At 39.1% G+C, this 25,220-nt stretch overlaps 1 protein-coding gene across 5 annotated transcripts in view; it reads right to left on the reverse strand.

Annotated features, from left to right (window-relative positions):
* Window positions 1-25,220, reverse strand: part of APAF1 (apoptotic peptidase activating factor 1) — a 91,074-nt gene that overhangs the window by 47,895 nt on the left and 17,959 nt on the right. For 4 of the 5 annotated variants that reach the window (XM_011992224.1, XM_011992223.1, XM_011992225.1 and 1 more), the window contains exons 5-14: window positions 22,715-22,827; window positions 22,477-22,608; window positions 19,204-19,442; window positions 18,604-18,771; window positions 17,240-17,371; window positions 13,883-13,996; window positions 13,231-13,415; window positions 7,466-7,592; window positions 4,612-4,737; window positions 2,062-2,193 (exon numbers count right to left, since the gene is read on the reverse strand). In XM_011992224.1, coding sequence (XP_011847614.1) covers window positions 2,062-2,193; window positions 4,612-4,737; window positions 7,466-7,592; window positions 13,231-13,415; window positions 13,883-13,996; window positions 17,240-17,371; window positions 18,604-18,771; window positions 19,204-19,442; window positions 22,477-22,608; window positions 22,715-22,827 — 1,468 coding nt within the window. The remainder of the gene's footprint in view (window positions 1-2,061; window positions 2,194-4,611; window positions 4,738-7,465; window positions 7,593-13,230; window positions 13,416-13,882; window positions 13,997-17,239; window positions 17,372-18,603; window positions 18,772-19,203; window positions 19,443-22,476; window positions 22,609-22,714; window positions 22,828-25,220) is intronic. The other variant, XM_011992226.1, reaches the window with a different exon arrangement.

A 25,220-nucleotide genomic window follows, 5' to 3' on the forward strand; every position in this document is an offset into this window, starting at 1 on the left:
ATCCCAGTCCTAGATAAACTCAGTTCTTCAGATAAGGCAAGTTACATGAAGGCAGCTTCAGAATTACATATTTTCACTGGCTTTTCTCTGCTCAAGAATCACAAGAAATACATCCTAATAGTCCTTATGGTAATACAGGTAGTATGGCACATCTTAAAGTAAACCTTGTCCTTAATTAAAACGGTTTACTAACCAATAACCCTCTCCCACATGGCAGAGGTTTTTTTCCTATATTGAAAAGGAAATATGGACTTCCTCAACCTACAAAATGCCAAAAGCAACATCAAAAATTAGTCATAAATAGTATAACAGTCTTAGTTTTTTTAGCAGTACATTTATTCAAATAGGGCCAAGTTTTTTTGAGTAAAAGTGAACTATAACTGTGATATAATTTTATGTTACTACATTACTCTGTAATTTTGGTCCAATCCAATGTTTTCAAATTGTGCTCTGCAGGGTCCTTGGGATTCTATAAACATAAATATGCCTAAAGAGGCTGGGCACGGTGGCTCACGCCTGTAATCCCAGCACTTTGGGAGGCCGAGGCGGGCGGATCACAAGTTCAGGAGATCGAGACCACGGTGAAACCCCGTCTCTACTAAAAATACAAAAAATTAGCTGGGTGCGGTGGGGCGCCTGTAGTCCCGGCTACTCAGGAGGCTGAGGCAGGAGAATAGCGTGAACCCAGGAGGCAGAGCTTGCAGTGAGCCGAGATCGCGCCACTGCACTCCAGCCTGGGCAACAGAGCGAGACTCCATCTCAAAAAAAAAATGCCTAAAGAGCACTATGTGGTGGGGAGGGTTAGAGATGAAAGGGAATGAGAGAGAATGAGAAAGGAAGGGGAGGGAGGAGGAAGGAGGAGGAGAAGAAAGAAGAAGAGAGGGAGGAGGAGAGAAAAGAAAGGTAGAGAGGGTGACAGGGAGGGAAAGGGATAAAGGGAGAGAGAGACAGAGGAGAGGGAAAAAGGAAGGAAGAGAGAGTCAAGGAGAAATGCAGGTCCCATTCAGCCAGAGCAACAAGCTTTATACACACTGAGCTTCTGTGTAATTTTTTCTTCTGAAAAATAAATAAATAAATAAAAATTTAGCTTCCTGAACAGGAGGATGGAGAGGGCAATTTTCAGTAACTGTTTCAGGACTTTCTAAAGATAATTTTTCTAATAGTTTATTTAAATGTCAAAACATAGAGTCTATGAAGTTTTCCAAACTGAAATGTCTTTTACTACCTCTCTCAAAAATATCATGTTCAATTGCAAAGACGGTATGACATCAAGGAAGAAAGGTTTGAAAACAATTCAAAAAAAGTTAGCAGATCTTTCTGGGATCCCGGAAAAGGTAATCTAGCTATCTTTATCCACTTAAGAGGAAAAAAAGATACAATCAAACATTATCAAGCATATGTAGAATAAATTTCTATTTTTGGTTTTCATTTGTGTTATCTTTCCTACCAGCACCTTTTCCCTCCTCTCTGCGATAACAGAACCTCTCTTTTGAATTAAGCTCCACTTATGATTCAAGTAGAGCTGACCTCACTCATTTGTCCCACTTCCATATAACTAAACTTGTGACCCTTGGACAATCCAAAGGTTTCATCCTACTGTCCACTGGGGTTACCCTAGCGACAAGCATGTAAGCCAAACTGAGTCAAATAAAGTCTCTCTAAAATTAGATCTACGGGTTCTAGGAAAGAACACATTTCTCTTACTCTGTGATTGTGAGCTATAAGGTAGCCACATTTTTTGTCACATAAAAAGCATGCCTGAACCAACACAAGGGAAGGCAAGAGTCTGGAGATGGAAAGGGAGGTAGAGCCTGAAAATACAGTTTAAGCATTTGGAGTCAGCTATGCCTGAAGCCATGCTATGCTCCCTCTAGACTTTTCAGTTATATGAGCCAATAAAATATTTTTAAACTATTTTTTTTTTGCTTCAGCTAATATATTATTGTAGTTTCTATCACTGTGACCAGAAAGTCCTAATAGTAAGATACATAAGAAGATCAAAGGAGATACTCTGATGTACCTATCAAATTTATCTACATAATTCTCAATATCCACACTTACTTTGAGGAAGCAGTCACTTGACCCAGTGGCTAAGAGAAGATGATGACTACTGTTGGTGAAATGGCAGCAATTGACTTGCTCTGAGTGCTCATCATAAGTGTGTACTAGTTCCCCGGTCACAGAATTCCAAATCTAAAGAGAAAAGAGAAAAAATTTACAAATACCCATTATTTTCAAAGGGAGAACAGAGGGGCAAAGCAATGTCCATTGCTTTGCAAATGCTATCTTATCCTGTCATAGCAGATTTTCCTAGTTGGACAAGATGCTAATGAAACCTCTCCCCTTTCTAAAATATGGCAATATTTTGCCCCAATGTTTAAAAAACTTATTTGCAAAAATACATATATGTACCTATAGCATAACTGGAGTGTCACAAACACATGACATTTCTTAAGGGCAAGATTTCACATGTTTATATGAATGACAGCAGGCAGAGAAGTGCTTTAAAGAGGTTGGCATAACAGACTTGTGATCAGAAGGGTTGAGCCCAAGAGCTGGCTCTACCACTTATGACTTGTGTGTCACAAATCCCTAACTTACCTGCATCTCAGTTCCCTCTTCTGTAAAATGGGGATATTTACTACCTCTCCTACACAATTTAATATATCAAATGAGATAATGAACATGACAAGTGTTCCATGGACTTCAAGGTACCATATAAATAAGTAAAGGCAGACTGCTTAGCAAAAAAAAATAAAGGTTTTATAGTCTGAGAGAAATCCAGCTTTCAACCCTGTTACTGCTCCCAGTTAATGTAAGCTTGCTTGCGTAAGAGACTTCATCTCTGAATCTGTGTCCTCTTCTGTAAATGGGATCAACACTTACCTTGCAAGCTGTAGCAGGAAATTGATAATGTGTAATAAGGTGTGTAGTATAAACACTCTTACAGTGTTCAATTTTCAGTAAAAACTAATCATCATTCTAGCTACTATGTAAGACAACTAAGCAGCCTATGCCATATAACAACAAACAAAAGAAATAAATTACCTAATGAACTTTCACTGGGATTTTGACTTTTTAGAGGTACTAATGTCCTTTTTGCATTTCCTTTGTATCTTATCAAAGCACTGATTAGAATCCCCAGAGGTCCAGAGACTTTATCTTCAAGTTCTTTAATAGGTATTTCTGCCTCTGGCTTAGAAAATAGAAACTCATTATTATTTCCTTTTACTCCATGTAGCTCTGACTTTGGAACTGCCCTCAGTGGCCACCTCCAAGTCTGACTCAGAGTCAGAGTAGAGGCTACAGAGTGAATTAACTGTTGGTTATAAAGCCACAAGTCCAATCTATCAAGAGGTAGATTTTTCCAAGGTCTCAAATTTAGTCTGGACATTCCACAGCCCTCTTCAAGTAGGTGAAAACTTCAGGAAAACACCCAAGGCAAATTTCTTGCCCACTCCACCTAGCCAGATCCAGTACTCCAGATTCAACTCCTTTGAGAAAGTGTTAAAGTAAGGTCTCTCTTCCATATATCAGTGATAACACCCACAAGCCTTCAGTTTCTCTTGAATTCTATATTAGTATAAATGCTCCAGCTAAAAGCCAAATTTGGGAACAAGAGAATACTTAACGAAGATAAAAATTACTCTCTGGTGGGGCACGGTGGCTCATGCCTGTAATCTCAGCACTTTGGGAGTCAAAGGCAGGCGGATCATTTGGGGCCAGAAGTTCAATACCAGCCTGGCCAACATGGCAAAACTCTGTCTCTACCAAAACTACAAAAATTAGCCGGGTATGGTGGTGCACACCTGTGATCTCAGCTACTCAAGAGGCTGAGGCATAAGAATCAATTGAATCCTGGAGGCGGTGATTGCAGTGAGCTGAGATTGCACCACTGCACTCCAGTCTGGGTGTCAGAGCAAGACTCTGCCTCAAAATAAATAAATAAAAATTACTCTGTTTACTTTTCTCTATTTATTTTTTAGACCAGTAACATATTCTTAGTTTGTTCATCCATCTGGTTTTCCACTGAATTTATAAGCCAGTTCATAAAGGTACACAAAAAAAACTGGGGCTGCATTTTAAAATTGTATCTTACAACAGGAATCCCTAAGTTTATGCAGCAACACTCCTAATCACAATGCACTCAAAGATTTCAACTGATATTTAACCCATAGACTTGTCTATTAATGGCAGACAAACTCATTAATTTGTCATTGATTTTCCCCACTGCCTGTTTAATCCTGAAGCTGATCAACCTAGGCATTTTTGCTCGTGTTTAAAAATAAATAATTTTCAGGTCAGGCACAGTGGCTCATAATTATAATCCTAACACTTTGGAAGGCTGTGGCAGGAGGATCACCTGAGCCCAGGAATTGTAGTTTACGGTGAGCTACGATCATACTACTACCCTCCAGCCTGGGCAACAGAGCAAAATCCTGTCTCTTTAAAAAAGGTAAAGAATTTTCAGATACTGTTAACTTACAACGGATCAAGTTAGTAGATCAGCAGGTGATAGTGCTTTAACTCTACTAACTCTGGTCTCATGATTATAGAAAGATAAAATGAATTCTGTTGTGATTACAACTCAAGAGGAAAAGATTTTCCTACCTTCACTTTTTTATCCACTGAGCAGGTTGCTATAAATCTGTCATCGGTAGAGAATGCACAACAAAGCACTTCATCCTCATGAGCCTTGATTTCTAAAAGTTTCTCTCCTGTTTCAGCTTTGAACACCTGCACAAGTAACAATAAAATATTTTTATAATAAACTGCTTAACCATAGGTCATCATTCAATAAAAATCTTTAAGTGAGTTTAATCATTGTCATTTTGCAAAACAGAAAGGAACCTTGGCAAAGCTACTCCCAAAATCAGAATTTCTGCCAGAATGTGTATGCGTTAATGTAAATAGAGAACTATTCACTATTAAATGTTTCTAAATATCAATGAAAATGTTACAGGATCTTTGCGGTGTTGTTTTTCTGGCCAGAAACTTCTGTGGCTGGTGGCGCCTTTGCCTGAGTTTTGCTTGGGCCCACTGGTCTTGTTTCACCCACTTGGCCTGACAGGCTGCGTTCAGATCATGCTACCAGCCTGGGTCCCAAGCCTGCCAAGGGCGAATCAGGTATGGAAAGGCAAGGCGTGTGTGAGTGAGCATGGGGTCCAGCCACTGCGCACAGACGTGCTGACTGCTGCAGTGGGGCAGGCAGCTCCAGGTGCCAGCATGGGCGCTGGCTCTCTGTGAGGCTGTGGTTGGACCAGACACACCACAAGCAGCTTACACGGCTGGCACCAGGGAACACGGTGGTACCCAGAAGCTTGGAGATGCCAGGAACCGCAGGACCCCAAAGAGGGAGTCACAGCCCTAGCTTGGGGAGCTCCCAAGTCTGGGCTCCCCAAAGGGCCTCAGCTCTTCTTTCCTTCTCTCCACTCACAATGTGGCAAGCAAGGGGCATGTCTCAGCCATGTTTGTATTACAGCTCTTTTAGCCTCACCATCTGGGGGGGGTCCCAAGTTCTTGTCCTACAACCAGGAAGAATGTGGTACGCTGACAGGTGGAGGGTGAGCAAGACAAACAGGAGCTTTATTGAACGAAAGAATAGCTCAATAAACCTGCGGGGGGCAGCTCCTTTCCACAGTTCAGGAGAGGGTAGGCAAGTCCTGCTGACAACTGTTCAGCTATCAGCAGAGAGCGTAGCTCCTCTCAGCAGCTGGTCCTCCTGTCATCTGCACAGCTCTCAGCAAAGAGGGGGCGCTAGAGTGGGTTGCTCCTCTCTGCAGCTGGTCGTCCCAGTGTCTGCTCAGCTCTGGCTAAGCCCGGGGCTTTTATGGGCTTCGGAGGGGAGAAAGTACATGCCAACTGGTCCATGGGCAGACATGGGCAAGCCTGGAAAAGGTACTACAAGTTCCCACTCCAGTCCATTCAGTTCACACCAGCAGCCCAGCCCCCAGCCTTCAGGCCCTTTGCGGGCTGAAGGTGAGGCCTCATTGGGGACCCATCCCCTTCCGCCCAGGAACCTGTCTGCCTCCTGCTGCCATTCATGGCACCCAGGCTGTAGGTGCCAAGGGGAGCCTGCAGGCCAGCATCAAACTGCCCTCAGCACCCCCTCAGCTTCCCTCCTATGCTCACCAGCGCCCAAAATCCAGAGGGGGCTGAGGCAGCAGGGGGCTGCCATGTCAGCACTGCCCCAAGCATGTGCACATCTGGCAGGGCTGCAACAGCACCCAGGCTCAGCCCAGCCCCAGCTTTGCTCTGAGATCAGAGTGGGTGCCAACAGCAGGGAGAAGTCAGGCAGCGGGAGCAGGTACTTCCAAGCCTGCAAGGACAGGGGTCCTTCCAGGGCCCCCAAGAGTACAGGGATGCCTCAGTCTGCAGCCACAGCTTGGGCAGCTACAGCTGCACCAGGGGGAAGGGCTCCTGCCTGCTCTGTGGAGCCAGAGGCCTGAGCCTGCAGCTGTGGTTTGGGCAGCTGCAGCTACACCCAGGAGGGCAGGGCTCTGGCCTGCTCTGTGAAGGAGGTTTCCAGATCCACAGCTGTGGCTTGGGCGGCTACAGCAGCACCCAGGAGCTCCTGCCCTGGCTTGGGCGGCTACAGCAGCACCCAGGAGCTCCTGCCCCAATTCAGAAGGGGTGGGGCTCCTGGAGCATGCAGCCCCAGCTGCGCCTCCCTGCTGCAGCCAACATTATGGCAGCAGCCACTTCAGGCTGCCCCCTGCTGCCATCAAAAAGAAGTGTCAGAGCATAGCTTCAGTTCTTGAGACTACTTTGGCAATTTCTTAACAATCAAATAAAACATTTCGTTTAATATGTATTCTCTCTGGAACTCAAAAGCCAAAATTAATAAAATTACTAATAAAGTACACATATAGACATAAGATATGGAGTCATAATCTTGCAAAGACTAAAAGTATCCTAAATACAAGTTTTAACTAATTTCATCATGTTCTCTGCAAAATCAAAAGGCAGAACACAAACATTAAGAAAAGTACTCATTCATATTTTCTGAAAACAAAGGTAATCTTAAAGGAAATTCTTTAAAACAGCTTAGGAAATAGTCTAGTCCAGTTCCTATTTACAAGAAAAAAACCGATGCCTAAGACTTTGATAAAATAAGTATTTTCTTAATCACTGTTTTTTAATCACAGCCCTACTTCCTGTGCTATGAAGCCCTATGTCTTCTAACAATTATTTCCTCACTACCCTGAGCTGACAAATGGATGGCTGGGAACTGACTGGCAGGATAAAGGGCACTTCCTTACCATCTGTAAGTTTAGAATTAGGAAAACATGTAACTGTATCCTTTAAATCTCTAGAGAAACCTTTAATAAAATGTTCAAGAGAGTTGGATTTGTCTGTTATTTCTAAGTTGCAATTTTCTTGAATTTTAGGATTTAAACATATTCCGATATGCACAAAACTGTATACGTGCCTCTTTGACTGTTTCTCAAGAGATGTGTTTTACCTGTAAGGTTTTATCAGCTCCACAAGAAGCTATTCTCTGACCATCCTCAGAAAAGCAGGCATGGTAAACAGCATCTGTGTGGGGGCGGACAACTAAGCGGGAAAGATTCGTGATGTTTTTTTTGTTTCTAAATACAGGGAAAAAATGAACAGAAATTCAATAAATGAGAGTAAAAGTAACTATTTTCTTCCAGTAATAAAATAAAGTGTCTTTTAACAAGGTTATGTTCCCCAAAATACAAAATACTTAAAATCAAATTACTAACATGCAAATGACAGCATAGATCACCAAAAGAAAAGAAATAACAAAAGTAGCATTTGTAAGAGAAATGTTACCCTTTATCAAGCAACCTGTCATGTGTTACAAATGTCACTGAATTGGAAGAAATCTAATTAATCAAATTAATCAAATCTAGTTAATCAACAAGTCACTTTCTATTTTCCTTTGATACATTAATAATGATACATGTGCTGATAAACCATTATGTAAGCATACCTTCAAAAATTCACCATCTCTTTTTTAAAATAAAAATCATAGCAAAATGCTCATTTCCTAACTGAAGGAAATGCCCAGCATTACTATAACGATGTACTTTAAAGCTGCTCTTCTCAGCCAGGTGTGGTGGCTCATGCCTGTAATCCTAGCACTTTGGGAGGTCAAGGCAGGTGGATCACCTGAAATCAGGAGTTCAAGACCAGCCTGGCCAACATGGCGAAACGCCGTCTCTACTAAAGATAAAAATTGGCTGGGTGTGGTGCCATGTGCCTGTAATCCCAGCTACTTGGGAGGCTGAGGCAGGAGAATCACTTGAACCTGGGAGATGGAGGTTGCAGTGAGCCGAGATCACGCCACTGCACTCTAGCCTGGGCGACAGAGCAAGACTCCATTTCAAAAAAAAAAAAAAACTGCTCCTCTCAAACTACAACTATTCAGACATACCAAAAAGATAAAGCAACATCATATTCTTTGTATCTTAATCTAATGAATACCAACTATTCCACTAGTATAGATATCATATTACTGCTCATAGTATCTAAAGTATAAAGGGTCCAGACGTGGTGGTTCACACCTGTAATCCCAGGACTTTGGGAGGATGAGGCGGGAAATCACTTGAGGCCAGGAGTTCGAGATGAGCTTGGCCAACATGGTGAAACCCCATCTCTACTAAAAATACAAAAATTAGCAGGCATGGCAGCACACACCTGTAATCCTAGCGACTCGGGAGGCGGAGGCATGAGAATCACTTGAACCCAGGAGGTGGAGGTTGCAGTGGGCCGAGATCATACCAATGCACTCCAACCTGGGTGACTGAGTGAGACTCTATCTCTAAATAAATAAATAAATAAATAAATAAATAAATAAATAAATAATAAAGTGTAAAGGAATGTAATGTGTACTTAAAACAGAAAAAACTATTACTGCAGTGTCAGAACTTCATATACATTACATCCCTGTCACTTTAAGTAAATATGTCAAATAGTATTGTGCTTATTTTAAAAGTCAAGGGTGGGCAGTCAGACAAATCTAACCTCATTTCTATTACTTATTAGGTGTGTAAACGAGCAAATTACTTAACCTAACAAGTTTTTATTTCTTCATATGTCAAATGGAAGTAATGGTATCTATTCTAAACAGCACCCCACACATAAAGGTGCCACTATTATCATTCTTCAAAAAACCACACACAAGACAGATCAAAGTGATAAAAGTGAACACAAAGGTAAATCATATTTAGATCCTGCCTACAAAGCATTACACTTTAGTAGAAGTGATAAAAAAACAAAAACAATTGTTCCTCCGTATTGATGAGGGACTTGTTCTAGGACCTACTACAGATACCAAAATCCATGGATGCTCAAGTCTCTTACATAAAATGGTATAGGATTTGCATATATCCCACCACATCCTCCTCTATGGCCTAAATCATCTATAGATTACTCAAAATACCTAGTACAATGTAAATGCTATGTAAACAGTTGTTATACCATCATGTTTAGGAAATAATAACAAGAAAAGTGTCTGTATATGTTCAATACAAACATAACCATCTACTTTTTTTTCCTAGTATTTTCAATCCACGGTTAGTTGAATTCACGGATGTAGAACCCACGGATACGGAGGGTTGACTGTATAATATAAGAACTAGAGTGATGACAACTAGAAAAATAGATAAGTTCTAGCAAAGTTAAGAGGATTCGATTTTAAAATGTTTTTTACGTCTGCTTGATCTATCTACTCAATTCCTCAAAGCTCAGAAAGTGACCTTCATAATAATGGATATATAGTAGATGGCCCAAAAGTACTAGATAAATAACAAATGAATGAGTGAACAAATAATTTCACTGAAAACAGAAACTCAATTAAATTTAAGCTTATACCAACCTAAACCTTTCTATAGTAAACACCAAAAAAGTTTCTAGTACTCAAATAAAGCATCCTTTGAATACGGCCAGGTCAAACACAATTTAAAATAAGTTATAAATAGCTAGCCATTTTATGAGAGAACATCACAAGGAGAAATGCAGTTGACGCGATGGCAGAAAACAGGAAGAAAAAGTAAAAACTCAACAATTCACAAGCGAACAAGAACTAAACCTATGCCCTTTGATCAGAGCAAGTATTAAGATTAGATTTCAGCCACTAACTAAAACATGAATTCATTCAATATTTCACAAATTTATACTGAATACCAACTACACGGACCAGAAAAATGCTAAATGCTTAATAACAACAACTAATATTTATTGAGCACTTTCTATGAACTGGGTGCTGTTCTAAGTACTATGTGTATGTCTATATGTTTATATACATACATACACTCGTTTAATCCTTACAACAATGCTATAAAATACAATCATTAGGCAAAAGAAGTTAAATAACTTTCCCCTTACGATATACAACTAATAAATAGCAGAGCTGGGATTCAAACCCAGGCAGTCTACAGCCAGGGTATGTTATTTTAACCTCCAAACTATTCTACACTTCAGAACACATGGACTAGTATGAGAGAAAACCAAGTAAACAGATAATCACTAGAAAGTGTGACAAATGCTATGATATGGGGCAAACAGTACTCTCAGACAGATCTAATCTAGCTTCCATAAGTTAGGGGGCTGCTCCTCAGAGAGAGAGAGAGCCCTCCACAAGAAAGTGTTAAAGAATGGTCAACTCTGGAAAGTGGGAAGGTAGGAGATAAATGGCTAGTCTTTGACTTTTCATCTTACATCCTATTACTATTGTTTTTTGTCTTAATCAAGAACACGTATTATTTAAAATAAAACCAGCTGGGTGTTGTGGCTAATGCCTGTAATCCAAGCACTTTGGGAGGCCAAGGAAGGAGGATCGATTGTGTCCAGGAATTTGAGATCAACCTGGGCAACACAGTGCGACCTTATCTCTACAAAAAAATAAAAAATTAGACATGGTAGTATGTGCCTGTAGTCTCAGCTACTCAGGAGGTTGAAGCAGGAGGAATGCTTGAGCCCAGGAGGTCAAGGCTACGGTGAGCAGTGATCATACCACTGCACTCAACCTAAGTGACAAAGTGAGATCCTGTCTCAAAAAAAATAAACAAAACCAACAAAAACTAAACTTATATTGTAACTAAAAACATTTTTTTAATTCTCTCAGATACCATTCTCTCCTTCATGGAACCCTCCCTTGAATTCTTCATTTTTCCAAGCCAATTACTTATCAGTTATATCTCTACTTATACACAGTTCTGTTGTTACACTCACACATTATATTGTAATTATTTGCTTAAACTCCTTACTTCACTACTAGATTTTGAACTCCTTAGGGGAAAGACTTCACATCCAGTAACACTGCTTAGCACAGTAGAGAAACTCAAACGCCAGTGCTTAGTATAGTACAGAAACTCAAATGTTTCTTGAACTAAACTGAATCAAGAAAATCACCTACAGCAGTCTGCCTTATTTGGAAAGAGGGCCTAATGCCATAAAGATCCACAGATACCAACCTGGACTTCTATTTAGATATAAATTACACAAATGAAAAGACAGCCAGTCATATTTATTATTTCAAGCTATAAGGGAAGCATGACATATGGAAGGAGCATGCAAAATAAAGCCAGGCAGACCCAAGGTGTTTTTTTGTTTTTTGAGACAGAGTCTCGCTTTGTTGCCCAGGCTGGAGTACAGTGGCACAATCAGCTCACTGCAGCCTCTGCCTCCCGGGTTCAAACGATTCACCACGTCCAGCTAATTTCTGTATTTTTAGTAGAGATGGGGTTTCACCATGTTGGCCAGGCTAGTCTCAAACTCTTAACCTCAGGTGATCCACCACCTTGGCCCTTAAAATGCTGGGATTCCAGGGATGAGCCACTACGCCCAGCCACAAGACTCAAGGTTTAAATCCCATTCAGCAAGTCACATGAACTTAGCCAAGTCCAAATCTCTCTGTGCCTCAATTTTCTCATTTGTAAAACAAGGCAATTTTAGGTATTTAAATTTTTATAAGGTAAGGATTAAATAGAATAACTTGATTATGTAGCATCATAACAGGTATTAAAAAGATGGTATTAATATCTATCCTTTCCTTTTTATAAGCTGACAAGATTAAGGTAAGAGCAATAGAAACTCCTTTAAGAGAGAATAATCAAGGCCGGGTGTGGTAGCTCACGCCTGTTAATCCCAGCACTTTGGGAGGCCGAGGCAGGCAGATCACGAGGTCAGGAGGTCGAGACCATCCTGGCTAACACGGTGAAATCCTGTCTCTACTAAAAACTACAAAAAAAAATTAGCCGGGGGTGGTGGGAAGCGCCTGTAGTCCCAGCTACTAGGGATGCTGAGGCAGGAGAATGGCGTGAACCCGGGAGGCGGAGCTTGCAGTGAGCCGAGAGCACGCTACTGCACTCCAGCCTGGGCGACAGAGCAAGACTCCATCTAAAAAAAAAAAAAAGAGAGAGAATAATCAGGGTTCAGTGGTCATTTAATAAGGACTATGTATGCAAAGGAAAGTGCAAATTACTTTACAGCCATTATCTCATTTAAATCTTCACAGAAGGCCAGGCGTGGTGGCTCATGCCTGTAGTTCCAGCACTCTGGGAGACCGAGGCATGCAGATCACTTGAGGTCAGGAGTTTGAGACCAGCCTGGCCAACATGACGAAACCCCGTCTCCACTAAAAATATAAAAACTAGTCAGGCATGGTGGTGGGCGCCTATAATCCCAGCTACTTGGGAGGCTGAGGCAGGAGAATCACTTGAATACGGGAAGTGGAGGTTGCAATGAGCCAAGATCACGCCACTGCACTCCAGCCTGTGCAACAGAGTGAGACTCTGTTTCAAAAATATATAAATAAATAAATAAATAAATAAATACAATCTTCATGGAAATAGCACTTATTTCAAAGGATTTTACACATGAGAGAAGAACCTATAACTTGTTCAAAGTCACAGAATTATTAGGTTTTAGAAATGAAGCTCAAACCCAGCTCTGTGGCTCCAAAGTCCATGCTCTTCACCACTATACTAAATTACAGTAAGTCAAGCACTTAGTACTGAATATTTAGGATAATTTGTCAAAATGTCTTACAGGCATCTATTTATATGGATTCTTTGAAAATACAATCATTTTCTCCTATGCTTACTTCTCTAGAACTTTTCAATAAGTAAGAATGCTTATTAAAAGTTCCAGCCCTTTTGAAAGTAGTTAAATCTTCCTGGAGTGAACGTATTCACCACCTGAAAAATAATGACATAGTTAGCGCACCGCTCCTGTTGGTTTCTCTCCTAACCTACTTACATCCATTCCAGGTAAAGCTTTCCATTATCGACCTCCTGCTTGGCCTGCAGCTTAGCTTGCTGATAAACTTCTGAAGTTTCCGGCTCACAGAGACCCAGTTGTACAATATTAGGAAATGGCTGTCGTCCAAGAAGGTGTCCATTTAAAGATAAAAACTCCTGAAAATTCTCACTGACTGCACAATCCTATAAATAAACTGAAATCTCTTAGAAACACAATCAGAGCCAGGATCTGACATTTTTCTGTTTCTGTGATCTTGCCACTTTAAAAGCTTAAATGAAATATTCTTTATGTGAACTAAAATTGAACAGCCAACCATTAGGTACCAAATACATAGGAATCCTCTTCTGACTTTTAAACATAGGGTAAAAAATCTCACTATCAAACACACTTCTTAATACATTCTTTTTTAAAAAAAAACCACTGAACATCTTATTTTCCCAGCTTTTAAACTTCAATCCTACCTACTTTCCCAGTAGGCTGGGAAGCAAATTAATTAGAATCACCAAAGATCAAAGGAGGGAAATTATCTTCACCCCTTCTATTCTCTTCACCCCTTCTATTCTGCTCATCCCCATCATTAAACCTAGAATTAAATGTCAAAAAAAATGATATTCCTTTAAGCACTAATTTTTCACATTAATATACATACCTTTTCATCTAGTATATGTCTGTATTCCACAAATTCATGAATCAGATGAGCAGGGCCTACAAGTTCTGTTTTTGCTTTAATCCAATCCAGGGAAAACATTAAAGCACAAAGTTCCTTTAAAAAAAAAGTAACATCAGCAGCACTGTTAGAGATCAAAACATTTTAGGTATAACATCATTATCCTCACACTACTAAGAGAAACAGTAAACATCTAGAATTTAAAGGATGCAAAGGAAGCAAGTGAGAAAGAATACATCTAAAGTTCCAAAGAATCATAAAATGGGCCTCATACTTTAGCTCCAAATAAACCCCAGTTGGTTAAAAATTTAAATAGAAAATAGAAAACATTTTAAAATACTAGAAAATACAAATAAATATTTTTGTAAGCTTGTAGTAAAGGAAATCTTTGTAAACATGACCCCAAAGCAAAATACCAAACAATAAAAACTGCACTTAACTACATAAAAAAGTGTATTTAACTACATAAAAATACAAATCTTCAATACAGTAGAAAGCAATATAAATTAAACTCAAGATCAAAGAAGCTTTTAAAAAATACTTATTTGTAACATATATGATAGATGAGGGCTTCAGTATTTATTTTTATAGAAAATTATTTTTATAGAAAATTCTAATAAAACAATAAGAAAAAGAAAAACATTGCAAGAGAAAAAATAGGTAAAGGAGGTAAAAGCAAAGGATGAGAGCCACAATTCACAAAATAAAAAGTATAGATGGCCAAAATCTCATTGGTAATCAAAGTGAACCAAGAAAAATTTACCATTTTTAAAGTATCAGATCTCTAAAGACTAAAGGAGTAGTAAGAATATTAGCTGGGGCTGGGCACAGCGGCTCAAACCTATAATCCTAGCACTTTGAGAAGCCGAAGAGGGTGGATCACTTGAGCCCAGGTGCTTAAGATCAGCCTGGGCAACACAGTGAAACCTCATCTCTTTGAAACATACAAAAATTAGCTGGGTGTGGTGGTGCATACCTGTGGTCCCAGCTACTCAGGAAGCTGAGGTGGAAGGATCACCTGAGCCCAGGAAGTGTAGGTTGTAGTGATTTCAGCTGAAATCATGGCAGTACACTCCATCCTGGGCAACAGAGTGAGATCCTGTCAAAGAAAGGCCAAGGGCGGGGAGAGGAGGGGAGAGGAGGTGAGGTGAGGTGATTAGCTGGGATCAGAGGAAATGAATACTTTCAACCACTGCTGGTAGGCATATAAAACGGAGTACCCTTCTGGAGAGCAGTCTGGCAATCTGTACTAAAATTTAAACTGCACATACTATTTGACCCAGAAATTCCACTTATAAAAAAGTATCCTAAGAAAATAACCATCAATCAATTGTCCATCAACCAACTGGCCATTCATAATGTAGCTATACAATGAAATAATATGCAGCTTTAAAAATCATGTCACTCTATATAAATGACAAGAAAAGATGATGATTCAATGTAATTAAGTGGTAAAAAGCAATATATGAGACTTTCTATTATCATCCCATTTGGTTTTAAAGGACAAGTGTATTTATAGAAGCAGCAAAATGATCTAGAAAACTATACACAAGAGCATTAGCAATGGTTGTGATCTGTTTTCTTTTTTATAGTTTTTTTTCTAAGTTTTCCAATGAAAATCAACCATTACTTTTAAAGTCAGAAAAAAGGCTAAAGAGAACTGAATCTGCCACACTATCATATATATATCATATATATATCATACATATACATATATATATCATAAGCTTTAAAAAGGTGCATTGGTTCAGTGATTCTACTTCTCAGAATTTGCCAAGGAAACAACATAGGTACTAAGATAAACAAGAATGCTCATTACAACATCATAAGGATAAAAAAAACTGAAAACCTAAATGTTCAATAATTAAAGTTTGGTTAAGTAAATTAGGGCACAGATATTTGTTGGAATGCCATCATTCCAATATACATTATTAAATGTGAATATATTTTGCTAGATGAAAAAAACAAACTACAACAATTTACTATGTATTATAACCAAGAAATAACATACCTGAGCATAGAAAAATTACTGAAAGTACTTATGGTTTTCCAAATGTAAACATTTTGAGTAGCTACTTGGGAGTCATGACTTCAATCAAATACCATCTATGTGCTAACAATTCCCTATTTTCATGTTTCATCTATAATTCTCCCCGGAATTCCAGACTCACATATCTAACCACCTATTCAATATTTCCAGCCAGATGTCTTAATAGGTTTATCAGACTTAATATATCCAAAATGAGTTCTTAACCATCCCCATTCTCTGCAGGAAAAAGCTTGTTCTCCCACAGACCTCTATTTCAGTTCATGGACTCCATTCTTTCCATTGGAGTTGGAGTCATCTTTGATTCTTCTTTCTCTTTTAATGCGTATCAAACCCATCAGCAAATCATGATGATTCTACCCCTCTATCATCACTTTCTTTCCCCTTCCCTGCTCTCTCCTTCTTCTAAGCACTTAACTACCCACCGAAATATAATAAATTTGTTTAATGTCTGCCTCCTCCCAGAACATAAACTCAATGAGAGCAGAGACTTTGTGCCTGTGCTTTATCCTCCTAATGAAGAGCGATATACATAACAAGCACTCAATAAATATTTATTGAATCAATGAATATACTTTTCCACTATCCATTTCCTCTCAACGCTTACAAAATAAATCCATACTGCCCAAGAAGGAAAGCTACTAGTAAGAAGAGGATTAATTGTGAGGTGGTTCATTTACTAGTTACTAAGGTACCTTTTCTCATCACTACAGGTAAAAACAAAAATAATTGCACAGGCTACAATCCCATTTTTACTAATAAAAAAATGATACTAATAAAACAAAACATGTTTATGAACAGGACAGCAAAGCAAAATACCAAACAACAACGACAACAACAATGGGAAATTTAACTACATAAAAATTCAAATCTTCAGCTGGCTGCGGTGGCTCATGCCTGTAATCCTAACACTTTGGGAGGTTGAGGGGAGTGGATCACTTCAGCTCAGGTCGAGCTCAGGAGTTTGAGACCAGCCTGGGCAACATGGTGAAACCCCATGTCCACCAAAAATACAAAAATATTAGCCAGGCATGGTGGCGTGTGCCTGTACTCCCAGCTATATGGGGGCTGAGGTGGAAGGATCACTTGAGCCCAGGAGGTTAAGGTTGTAATGAGCTGAGATTGTGCCACTGCACTCCAGCCTGAGTGACAAAGTGAGACCCTGTCTCAAAAAAAAAAATTCAAATGGAAAGCAATATAAACAAAATTCGAGACAAAAAAATAAACCAGAAAAAAGCACGTAATGGAAAAAGGAAAGTCAGGTAAAATAATTTTTAAATGGGTCATCTTACCTTGTGCATCTTGGCACTGGCCATGTGATAGGCCAGAAAGTTATACCAATACATACAGTCTTCCTGATCTAGTGAAAGAGTATGCGGCTGGTGATATCTCTGAAACTGAGTGATTATCTTTTTATGTAGATCCTGCAACCCAAATGAAACGTTTCAGAAGCCAGAAACAATTTTATAACCTAAGCATCACAGTAACTTCAGCTTCCAAAGCTATTAAGAATGCACAGAGAGGCCAGGCTCGGTGGCTCACACCTGTAATCCCAGCACTTTGGGAGGCCAAGGTAGGAGGATCACCTGAGGCCAGGACTTCAAGACCAGCCTGGGCAACATAGGGAGATATCCCTATGTTTTATTTTTTACAAAAAGATAAAAAATAAAAAAACGGTCAGGTGTGGTGGCACGTGCCTGCAGACCCAGCTACTCGGGAATTAGCTACTCAGGATCATTTGAGCCCAGGAGTTTAAGGTTGAAGTGAGCCACTGCATGCCAGCCTGGGCAACACAGTGAGACCCTGTCTCAAAAAAAAAAAAAAAATATATATATATATATACACACACACACACACACACACACACACACACACACACACACATACACACACACACACACACACACACACACACAGAGAGAAGCTCCCCACAAAATAATGACTTTACAGTGGAGAAACCTGGCAGATACCACTTTAACCAAATTATCAACATTAACATCACCCATAATAAAACATATCAACACCAACAGTCTGGGCATAGTGGCTCATACCTACAATCCCAGCACCTTGGGAGGTCAAGGCAGGTGGATCACTTGAGCCCAGGAGTTCAAGACCAGCCTGGGCAACATGGCAAAACGCTATCTCTACAAAAAATTTTTTAAAAACCACCAAGTACTCTTAGCATATGATACCACTGAGAAAGATACAACATCATTGGTATTCTTGCCAAATATGTATAACTTCAATGCAGTCAGGAGAAAACATCAGACAAAACCAAATTTGGGTATACAGTACAAAATTACTAGCCAGTACTCTTCAAAAGTGACAAGGCCACGAAAGATAAAGACTGATAAATTTTCACAGATTTGAGGAGACTGAAAAAAATGACAAGTAGGGAAACAAGACAATCACATGCAATACGGAATCCTAAATTGGCCTGGACCACAAAAAGAACATGTAGATTAGCGAACAGTATTGTATCAATGTTAATTTTCTGGCTTTAACAACTGTACTATGGTTATATAAAATGTTAGTATTAGGGGAAGCTAGGTGAAGGACTTATGCATAGAAACTGTCTACTATTTTGTAACTTTTCAATAAATCTAAAATTATTTCAAAGGAAAAAGAAAAAAAAAGTAAACCAAGATTCAAGTACCTGAAGCTGGCTGCAATTCTTCTCTGTAAGAAAATCTACTTGAAGATCATGTAAATAATAACGAAACGACTTTCCATTCCGATCACAAAATAAAAGAGACTTATTTACAAACTGCTGCAGTATGTCTTCAACTTCTTCAGTTTCCATGTCCCAGAGAATACATAACACCTAGGAATCATTGTAAGTATTTAATATGCCACAAAAGTACAATGACCAGGACTGTAGACAGGTATTATCACACACACACACACACAGGTATTATCACACACACACACACACAAAAAAAAAAACTGTATCTTAAAGCCCTAAGTAAGAATGTCTCATTTCTTAAGAAGAAACCCAACTACTCAAGATAGAAAAGAGAAAGAGAAGTCAGATGCTTCTTCAGCTGCACTAGAACCACAAAAATAGGTTAACTCCTGAGTTCAACACAGAGCCCTTAATGGAGGCTAACAGCAGAGGGACTTCTACACGCAACACCCCACCACCTCAGTCCCCTGGGTCTTATTCTTCCAAGGTTCTCTGTAACAACATGCTCAGTACTATATCAAAGCTTACATGCAATAAATACCCAATGATAAGGATCATTGATCCCATTACCTTTGTAGGCACCTTAACGTCCTTCTGAAGGATGGAAAGATCTGTGTAATAATATTTGATGTCTTCTCTGAGCATTTCAACACTTATAGACATGGCTTCATCTAGAGCCTCATAATCATAAGACGAAGATTTCCTTATTCTCTTAAACTGCTTATTCTGAAGTTGTTTGAGGTAGTACTCCCAGCGATTGGGAAAATCACGTAAAAGTGCACCAATTAAAGATACTACAAGGGGAGAGCCTTTAAAAAAAAAAAAAAGGAAGTCACTGTGCTAATACCATCCTATTTTGTCACTACTAAGAATCAACTTACTTACACTACTAAGAAACAATTTCTGCTGCATGTTATCAAAAGCCTTAAGTATTTATCACTCTTGACTTCACTTCTAGATATTTATTCCAAAAAAAATTAGAAATAAGATTTAATTTAATAAGTTCCTGATTATCTTTATTAAGTCAAAATAACATAGATCAAATCTGGCTAAGATGTCATTACAAAAAAAAAAAAATACATATATGTGTGTATATATATATATATGCCAGCCTGAGCAACATAATGAGACCTTGTCTCTACTAAAAATAAAAATTAGAAATATCAGCCAGGTGTGGTGGTACGTGCCTATAGTACCAGCTACTTAGGAGGCTGAGGTAGGAGGATTGCTTCAGTCCAGGAGGTTGAGGCTACAGTGAGCCATGATGGCACCACTGCATCCCAGCCTGGGAAACAGTGTGAGAGCCTGTCTTAAAGAAAAAAAAAAAAAAAGAATGATTAAATTTAAGGATATTCATCACAGCATACTTAGAACGGTGAAAAAAATCTTAAATAATGTAAACAATGTCCAATAATAGAGAAGTGGTTGAATAAATTAAGATATATCAATATTATGCCACTGGTAAATTTTTTTCAAAAAAATATTTAACAACATGGGAAAATGCTCAAGATATATAAAAAGGGTAAGGTCAGCCAGGCGCAGTAATCCCAGCACTTCGGGAGGCCAAGGCGGGCAGATCACAAAGTCAGGAGATCAAGACTAGCCTGGCTAACGTGGTGAAACCTCGCCTCTACTAAAAATACAAAAAAATTAGTGGGGCATGGTGGTGGGCACCTGTAGTCCCAGCTACTCAGGAGGCTGAGGCAGGAGAATGGCGTGAACCCGGGAGGCGGAGCTTGCAGTGAGCCAAGATCACACCACTGTGCTCCAGCCTGGACAATAGAGCAACACTCCGTCTCAAAAGAAAAAAAAAAAAAAAAGGGTAAGGTCCAGCTGGGTGTGGTGACATGCGTCTTAGTCTTAGCACTTCGGGAGACTGAGGTGGGAGGATTGCTTGAGGGCAGAAGTTTGAGACCTGCCTGGGCAACATAGTGAGACCCTGTCCCTACAAAAAAATTTAAAAATTACCCAGGTAGGTGGTGAGTATCTGCAGTCCCAGCTATTCAGGAGGCTGGGGCAGGAGGACTGCTTAAGACAAGACATTCAAGCCTGCGGTGAGCTGTGATCTTGTCACTGCACTCCAGCCTGGGTGACAGAGCAAGACCTTGGCTCTTCAAAAATAAGGGCAAGATCCAAAACTATGTATACATAATCTCAATTTTTAAAATCCTTGTTCTAAAAGACTGGAGGCAATACTCTCATGATGCTAATAATTATCAGATTATGGATAATTTCTATTTTTTCTTTATAGTTTCACACATTTTCAAAATGGACATGCATCACCCTTTGTAATAACTACAAATCAAGCATTTTTCCTAAGTGTAAGATTTCTTCAAAAATAAACAAAACTGGCCAGGTGTGGTGGCTCAGGCCTGTAATCCCAGCACTTTGGGTGGCTGAGGCAGGTGGATCACGAGGTCAGAAGTTCAAGAGTACCCTGGCCACGATGGTGAAACCCCGTCTCTACTAAAACTACAAAAATTAGCTGGGTGCAGTGGCACACGCCTGTAATCCCAGCTATTAGGGGGCTGAGGCAGGAGGATCACTTGAACCTGGGCAGCAGAGGTTGCAGTGAGCAGAGATCACGCCACTGCACTGAAGTCTGGGCGACAGAGTGAGACTCAGTCTCAAAAAATAAATAAACAAACAAAACTGTGTCTCTATTTGATGGCAAAATGAAAAATAAGGTGGCCAGGTATGGTAGCTCATGCCTATAATCCCAGCACTTTGGGAGGCCGAGGCGGGCAATCACCTGACGTCAGGAGTTTGAGACCAGCCTGACCAACATGGCAAAATCTCATCTCTACTGAAAATATAAAAATTAGCCGGGCATGGTGGCACATGCCTGTAGTTCTAGATACTCGAGAGGCTGAGGCAGAAGAACTGCTTGAACCTGGGAGGCAGAAGTTGCAGTGAGCCAAGATCACACAACTGCACTCCAGCCTGGACGACAGAGTGAGATTCCGTCTCAAAAGAGAGAAAAAAGAAAAAGAAGAAAAAGAAGGTATTTCCAAGCATAGCAACAATGAAAGAAATAATTTTAAGAGTTGATAGATTTGACTGTATAAAATTTTAAGCTTCTATATGTCAAAAGAATATAACAAATAAAAGGTACACAAAAAACTGGGAAACAGACTGGACATGGTGACTCATGCCTGTAGTCCCAGCGCTTTGGGAGGCTAAGGTAGGAGGATCATTTGAGGCAAGTAGTTCAAGACCAGCCTGGGCAACATAGCGAGATCCTATATATAAATTTTACATTAAAAAATTGTTTTACTGGGAAATAATACTTGTAAAAATATGACAAAGAGCTAATAGTTTCAATTTTTAGAGTATTTAGAAATAAGTTAAAAATGCTTATATCAAAAAAGAAAAGTGAGTCAAGGATAATTTCTTAAAGTCAAGGATAATTTCTTAAAACATATTCAGTAAACAAGCAAAAAGTTTAACTTCACTAACGAAAAATGCAAATTAAGACACCAGTTTTTACTTACCAAATTAGAATACTATTTTTATAAAATCCCAAGCAAATACAAGTTTTAAATCTGATTCTCACTATATTTTTAACTCTGACAGCAGAGGTCACATCTGTGTCTCACTTCTCTCGCTAATGTGGTCTCTAACACACTGTGGGTAGATAGTAAATATTATTTTAATGAATAAATAAATACCATAATATCACGTATCCATTTAAGACATCAGAGAAGAACCTAAAATACTAAATCTCCCAGAAAAGTTCTTACATGTTCATGTGCTAAGTTATCATATTCATTAGCTTAATTTATAAAAGGGAAATTATATAACTCCCTATAACCTCCTCATAAACAAAATAAATAACCATACCTTTACATTCTTTTATAATACTATGAGCTTGTTCTGGCAAATCTGCTTTCTTCATATTAACAAAAAGGGATAAAATTTCAAGTCCTTTTTCTTTTCCTAAGGAACTCTCCACAGGGACTACATATTTAGGACCTGCAAACAAAAATCACAAGACAAAGTAAGTAATTTGGTATGCCACATATTTAAATGTAATTGAATTAAATATAAAGGTACTAAAAAGTTAATGAATAATCCTTACCCATTACTGAATCTGTAACACTCTTGTCTCTGGTTGTAAGAAGAATCTGACACTGATTGTCAAAAGCTTTCAACACCCAAGAGTCCCAAACATCATCCAAGATCAACAGAGACCTAATTAAAAAAAAAAAATTAATCACTAATGACACTTATTTTAAGCTTCCTTTTAAAAAGATAATCACACCAGTGTCTTTTAAAATCTACGAAATTAAAAATTTTTTTAAACAAATAGATAGCTAGGTCTAGGAAAATGAGTCTTCCTCTTCGCTACACTCTTTTCTCAATATGCTGATTCAAATAAGGAAAAAAAAATTAGAGACTTCTTTCTCCTCAAACCCTAAATCAGAACATATTAAAAGTACAGATCCTACCATAAAAGGTTCAGCCACCACTTACTGAGTGCCTTAAAAAAAAAAAAAAAGGGGACCATTACTATCCAAGTAATGGGATTTTCCAACTCAGTCTTTAAGCACCAAAACCAAACTAGAACTGAGCTCAGGTTAGCATTAGAATGCATCATACAATAACGATGATATGTAACCATTTTTTACCTATAAAACTAGCAATTTCAAATGTTGCAACCTAAAAGAACATTACCTTTCATACAAGTGGTTTTTTTTTTAAACAATGTGTTTATTCATAGTAACTAAGAACCTCTATATCAATTCCCAATTGGTCTCTCTAAAAACTTTTCTAAACTCACTAGAACAGATGAGGGGAAAAAATATAACCAAAACCTGATAGCATAATTATACACTAGCATTTTTGTCTAAATGACACACTGTGGCTGCACGTTACAAAAAAATACTCTAGGCACATATATAGGTTGAAAAATTACAAAAGCACAAACCAAATGAGAGTGAGAGATTAAAAAAATATGCCTGGTTTTATAAGCTAGTCTGACACATCTGAAGGTGGCTACATTATTTTACTCAACAGAAGTCACTTTTATTTTTGCAAAAAAGGGAAAGCAGAACTAGGGTAAAGTTACCGAGCAATTAAAGAGGGAAGGGTTAGTGATCTCAATCCTATTTCCTCTATATAAATCAATATCAAGAGAACGAGGGCCTAGGCGTGGTGGCTCACGTCTGCAATCCCAGCACTTTGGGAGGCCAAGGTGGGCGGATCACGAGGTCAGGAGATCGAGACCATCCTGGCTAACATGGTGAAACCCCATCTCTGCTAAAAATACAAAAAATTAGCCAGGCGTGGTGGCAGGTACCTGTAGTCCCAGCTATTCAGGAGGCTGAGGCAGGAGAATCACTTGAACCCAGGAGGCGGGGCTTGCAGTTAGCAGAGATTGCACCAAGATAATATAACAAGTATGCATCAGAATCACCTAGTAGGCTTTTCCCAAAAATACTCTTCTCACCCTATATTCTGATATTAATACCCTTACCAATTTGAGAATCACTGCCATACTCAGCAACTGCTACAGATTGCATCCTTGGGTGCATTATGGCATTTTTAAAAAGTGCAGAGCCACTACCTCTCACTCAATATACTATAACATTCCCAAAGAACGCTTTATTTATCTTTATACTTGCAGCACTTGGCCCAGAACCTGGCACAACACTCAATGCTGGTTAAATGAACAAATGAAAGAGAGGCTGTTAGATGACAGAAATCAAATTGTTGACTGAATCCAAGGTTATACTCTTAAGACTAGCAGCAGCTAAACTGCTGTCTCCCTTTTGGCTAATGAAAACAGTGAAACACTTGGTAACAGTGCCTGCACATAATTATAATGGTAAGTATTTGCTGAATTAATTAACTGTTGAACAAACAAAACAAACTCACTCCTGAAATATATGGAAGTAGAAGAGTCACATGTATATTTCTAGAAACTAAGACAAAAGAAGAGCTCCATTAAAAATCCTTCCTGACTTTTTTTTAAATTGAAATAGGGTCTTCCTCTGCCATCCAACCTGGAATACAGTGGCACAATCTAGGTTCACTGCAGCCTTGATCTCCCAGGCTCAAGTGATCCTCCCACCTTAGTCTCCTGAGTAGCTGGGACCACTACTGAATGATGTACCACCACATCAGACTAATTTTTCTATTTTTTAGAAAGACAGGGTTTCGTCATGTTGCCCACGCTGGTCTTGAACTCCTGGGCTCAAGCAAACTATCCATCATGGCCTCTCAAAGTGCTGTGACTACAGGCACAAGCCACTGTGCCTGGCCCTTTCCTGACATTTATCAGTTGCCTGCATTTATTCTCTCTTGTTCTATGTTAACCCATTAGAAATAATGGATTCAAAGTAAGAAGTTTGCACTTTCTAGCAAAGACCACTCACAAATTCACCTACTTAAGACATTCCCTGAGAGCCTACAATCGTACATATGAGACAATGTGGTAGATAGGAAGCAAAGAAAAACAGCAACTTTAGGCCAAATGGCAGCCCCTTTTTTTTTTATCTTTTTAAATACAAGAAAGAAAAGCAAGAAAGCAATGGTTCCTTCTCTTTTCTTTTTCTTTCTTTCTTTCTTTTTTTTTTTTTTTT

Source organism: Mandrillus leucophaeus, unplaced genomic scaffold (assembly GCF_000951045.1).
Source record: "Mandrillus leucophaeus isolate KB7577 unplaced genomic scaffold, Mleu.le_1.0 Scaffold408, whole genome shotgun sequence".
NCBI classification, from domain to species: Eukaryota; Metazoa; Chordata; class Mammalia; order Primates; family Cercopithecidae; genus Mandrillus; species Mandrillus leucophaeus.